Source organism: Fukomys damarensis, unplaced genomic scaffold (assembly GCF_012274545.1).
Source record: "Fukomys damarensis isolate Sample0158 unplaced genomic scaffold, DMR_v1.0_HiC HiC_scaffold_19, whole genome shotgun sequence".
Taxonomy (NCBI): Eukaryota; Metazoa; Chordata; class Mammalia; order Rodentia; family Bathyergidae; genus Fukomys; species Fukomys damarensis.
In genome coordinates this window covers 22308481-22312932 of record NW_022900931.1, presented here as the reverse complement: position 1 = coordinate 22312932, position 4452 = coordinate 22308481, and the positions used below count along the sequence as shown (strand labels likewise).

At 46.9% G+C, this 4452-nt stretch overlaps 1 protein-coding gene across 1 annotated transcript in view; it reads right to left on the bottom strand.

Annotated features, from left to right (window-relative positions):
• Nucleotides 1-2514: 2514 nt before the first annotated feature.
• The window catches only part of LOC104856599 (apolipoprotein L6-like), an 18933-nt gene continuing 16995 nt past the window's right edge, over nucleotides 2515-4452 (bottom strand). Inside the window, exon 7 of the mRNA XM_010616088.2 lies at nucleotides 2515-2764. Within this exon, the coding sequence (XP_010614390.1) occupies nucleotides 2681-2764 (84 nt within the window). The 3' untranslated portion in view covers nucleotides 2515-2680. The remainder of the gene's footprint in view (nucleotides 2765-4452) is intronic.

Here is a 4452-nt window from a genome sequence, read left to right as displayed (position 1 = left end):
TTCAGAGGACTGCGGGGCAAGGAGCCTCTGTGCAGGCAGCAGGTGAAGCTGTGGGAATGACTGCAAAAGTGCAGTGGAGATGCCAGCAACATTGACTGTTTTCTGAGGCATGGTGTATCCCCCAAGTTCAGCCACCCCCAGACAGAGGCTACGCGGACCACCACTAGCAAGGACATGGGTGGGGCCGCCCCAGCCCTCCTGAGCCTCGCATCTCACAGCCACGTGCCCCGGATGCTGGCTATGGAGCTACAGGATTTAAAAGTTGCCCTGCTGGGTTTCAAACCTTGCTTTAGTCAGATTCTTTTCTAACTTCTTATTTCTATTTCTACCTTTGGAAGTGGGAATATTTATTCTGTACCCAGCTAAGGATTTGTCTTCAGTCTCAGAAAAGTACTGGGCTTGGATTTTTTCTTTTTAATGCCAGGAGAAATTATTTGATGGAAGGAATAATTGTGTTTCTAAGTATACACAGGACAGGTGTCTTATGCTAGGCAGAATTATGGCCTTGCTACTGTCTTCATTTAGATATGGAGGTTTGGTTTAAGATGTGTTTGTTGAAGAAGAGGAATGCAGTAGTTAGTGTGGAATAACAAATTGACTGTCTATGGCATCCTGCCAGTGGATAAATGCAGTACATTTCTGAGTGTGCTGTGCCTGGGTGGGTCATGAAGGCATGTCCTGGGAGTCGATTTCTGGCTTTCAATTCCTTCCTCTCTAGCACAATTCGTCCTCTGTGCTTCTTAGCACCAGAAACTAAGCAACAATCTTTCCCCTGCCCTTTCACCAGCATGTTTCTGCTTGGTAGGCAAATGAAACCTCTTTTCCTTGGAGCCAATGGTGGCAGCTCATTCCTGTAATCCCAGCACTCAGTGGACTGAGGCAGGATGATTGTTAGGAGTTTGAGGCCAGCCTGGGCTACCTAGTGAGTCCAAGACCAGCCTGAAATACATAGCGAGACCCTGTCTCAGAAAACTAACTGTAAACAAAACAAAACCTTTTCTCTTAAATTGGGCTTGTCATGTTTTGTGCCCCAGTGACAGTCAAGCTGCCTAAAATAACACCCAAGAGATCTTATAGAGCCAATGTCATCTAAATCCCAATGAGGCTGGACGTCATGGGGCCTACCTATGACCCTAACCACTGTGAAAGCTGAGGGAGAAGGATCATAAATCTGGGCCCAGACTGGGCAACTTAGTGAGATCCTGACAGTCTCAAATTAAAAAAGGAAAACGTCTAGGAGTGTACCTTACTGACAGAGCGCTTGCCTGACATGTGCAAGGCCCTGGGTTCATTCCCCAGTGCCACTAAAACAAACAAAAACAGCACTAACCATGACCAAACCCAATTAATTTTTTTGCAGAAGTATAAAATTCTGCCTTAAAATTCATATTCAAATGAACCAGAATAGTTGAAACAATCTTGAAATAAAGAAAGTTGAAAAACTCACACTTCTTCATTTCAAAATTTACTATAAAGGCGCCATAAAACAGCACGATGAAGCAGTTAATTTTTTTTTTTATAAACCCTAGCTCTTTGAGTCATTAAGTTGAAGAATGAAATCATGGACAACAGGATAAATTTAGGAGAGCGTTTATTAGGAACAGTGAAAAGAAAAGAGCTGCTGGTGAATGCCCATGAAGAGGCGGGTAGTCCAATGGGGCCTTATACAGAGAAGAAGAGTAGGACTTCCTTTAAACAGGTGGGTTTGTGGGTTTAATGTTTAAAGAAAATTAATTGTTTAGCTGGCTTACCAGAAACTGGTTACTATGCATTTCCAGTTCCTAGTCTTGAGTCAGGAAGGACCTGTTAACTACTTCTGGTCCAGAGGAATAAGAGCCTCCCTGGGAGAAATGATCCTTGTCTCTCCATTATCATCTTAACCTTTTGTCTTTTGTTCTTGTATTTTCTTTTTAAAAATTTTTTTTATTTTTTTGAGACAGGGTCTCACTGTGTAGTTGAGGCTGACCTGGAACTCACTATGTAACCTAGGCTGGTCTCGAACTCGCAGCGATCCTCCTGCCTCAGCCTCCCAAGTGCCGGGATTACAGGCATGCGCCACCACACCCGGCTTTCTTGTATTTTCTTTTAAATCTCTAAGCTTGAGTATTTTCTTTTATCCAACCCTATTGCTCTGACTGCCTCTTCACAACTAAACTAAACTACTCCAATGGTACTTGTAGACAGATTTATCTATCATAGAATAGAATGGAGAGATCAGAAATAAGCCCTTACATATGTAGTAAAATGACCTTCAACTAGGGTACTAAGATGATTCAATTTTTCTTTTAAATCTCTAAGCTTGAGTATTTTCTTTTATCCAACCCTATTGCTCTGACTGCCTCTTCACAACTAAACTAAACTACTCCAATGGTACTTGTAGACAGATTTATCTATCATAGAATAGAATGGAGAGATCAGAAATAAGCCCTTACATATGTAGTAAAATGACCTTCAACTAGGGTACTAAGATGATTCAATATGAACCTGAAATCCCAGATACTCATTAGGCTGAAGTAGGAGGACTACAAATTTGAAGCCAGTCTATTTCAAAATAAAATGGAAAGGCTGGTGATATGAATCACCAGGAAGCGGGAAAGCACCCCTGGGGTTCCTCAGTACAGGAAAAATAAATTAACGCTAAGGTGATCAAAGACCTAAAAGAAATAAAATAATAAAGTTCTCAACAGGACACCCAGGGCTGAGTTTGAGGCTTCTTGGCTTCTTTCAAAGATGACCTCCTGATCAGTTCTTCTATCAGTGCTTCCTAGGAGGGAACAAAATTGTACATGGTACAATTATTATATTATATTCAAATGAAAACAGTACCCACCCCAGCAAAGCCCCAAAGCCTGAAGTGTGCCACCGACGGGTAGATAAACTTCAGCCATGATTTCAGGCTTTTGGGGCCTGAGTCAGATTGGGGCAGAAAGTGGCTGGGCAATTGGGCATGACCTGTCAATCCCGGAGATTTGTCAACCACCGCCAGGACACACACGCAGAACAACTTCTGAGTCCTGCAGCCCTGATCTGATATCAGAAAGGGGTGGTAAGAGAGCCCAGATATTAAGTACATGGCCTCCGTGACCTTCTGCACCAGCTTACTCTGCTCTGCAGGGTGTACTTCTTCAACTGGCCCACACTCGCTCTCTACAGCACACTTCTTTGCTATCTTTAATCCTCACTTTAGCCCTCACCTTTAACAAATATAAGACCTCTGCCTTCTTTGTTTGTCTTGTTCAATTCTTTGACCAGGACAATAAGAAGGTGAGAGGGTCTCCTGGGTACCCCAACATTCTGGTTTTTGTTTTTGTTGTTGTTGTTTTTTGATTTTTTGAGACAGGGTCTCACTATGTAGTTGAGACTAACCTGGAACTCACTATGTAGCCCAGGCTTATCTCGAATGCACAGTGATCCTCCTGCCTCAGCCTCCGGAGTGCTGGGATTACAGGCGTGTGCCACCACACCCGGCCCACCCCAACATTCTGTAATAGTTTTGGTAAAGCCACCTAGGAGGAAAGCGCAGACCACCACAATGTGGAGAGGCAACAGGGCATGGAGTAGGGACGAGGTGTCCCGAGAGGTGCAGCTGTTCAGCTCAGGTCCCACTGAGGAGACGAGTCAAGTGCACACCCCCACCCACTCCCCACACTGGGCTTTGGCCTGTCAGCTGGGCCAAGGTGAAGGGAGCAGCCTCCGGTGACTCTGGGCCTTCTGGTAGGAAGCTCTGCACTTGAGCACCAGCTTTGGCTAGATGGCTGGGTGATCAGCTGAAGGTTTTTGACTCCAGAACCTCTGGGAAGGTGGTGTGAGGCACAGTGGGATGAGGGCAGTGGAACCAAGCCGGGTGCAGCACCAGATTCCCATGCTGCATGTGTCCTTGTGCCAGACAGGGTTAGAGGATGCCCACAGACCGCTCCAAGGAAGGCAGAAGCAGTCACTTAAGGCTTGTCCTGCGTGCCTGCGGAGCCACCCTGTACGGCCAGGCTAGCTGGGCTCTTCTCGTGGAGGCCAAAGCAACGGCAAGTAGGTGGGGCCGTTAGCATGGACAGCCCAGGCTTCCTGCCAATCCTTTCCTTTAGGGCGTGGCCAGGTCCTCAGTGTGGGTCAGCTGGATGGGAGCCACAGCAGCTCCTACCCAAAAGCGCTGCTGCTTCCCTCGGGGGATTAGGCAGGGCCTTTAAAATAGACCAGGCAGCCGGGAGCCACCGTCTCCTCCCACCCAGCTGCCTTCCTGCTTGCCGTGGGGGTGGATGTCTCTCCTGCCTGTCTCTTATTCCCACTGCTCCCTCCACTGCAGCACACAGGAGACTGTGTGCCAGAGCTGGAAAGGGGCCCGAGTCAGAGCACCTGGTGGATACGATCTGTAGCACGTGACAGTGTGACGGCGGGGGCAGAAGCGACTACCCATGAGGCAGGAATGCCCAGACTCGGGGCCCCAGGCGATAACTGGAG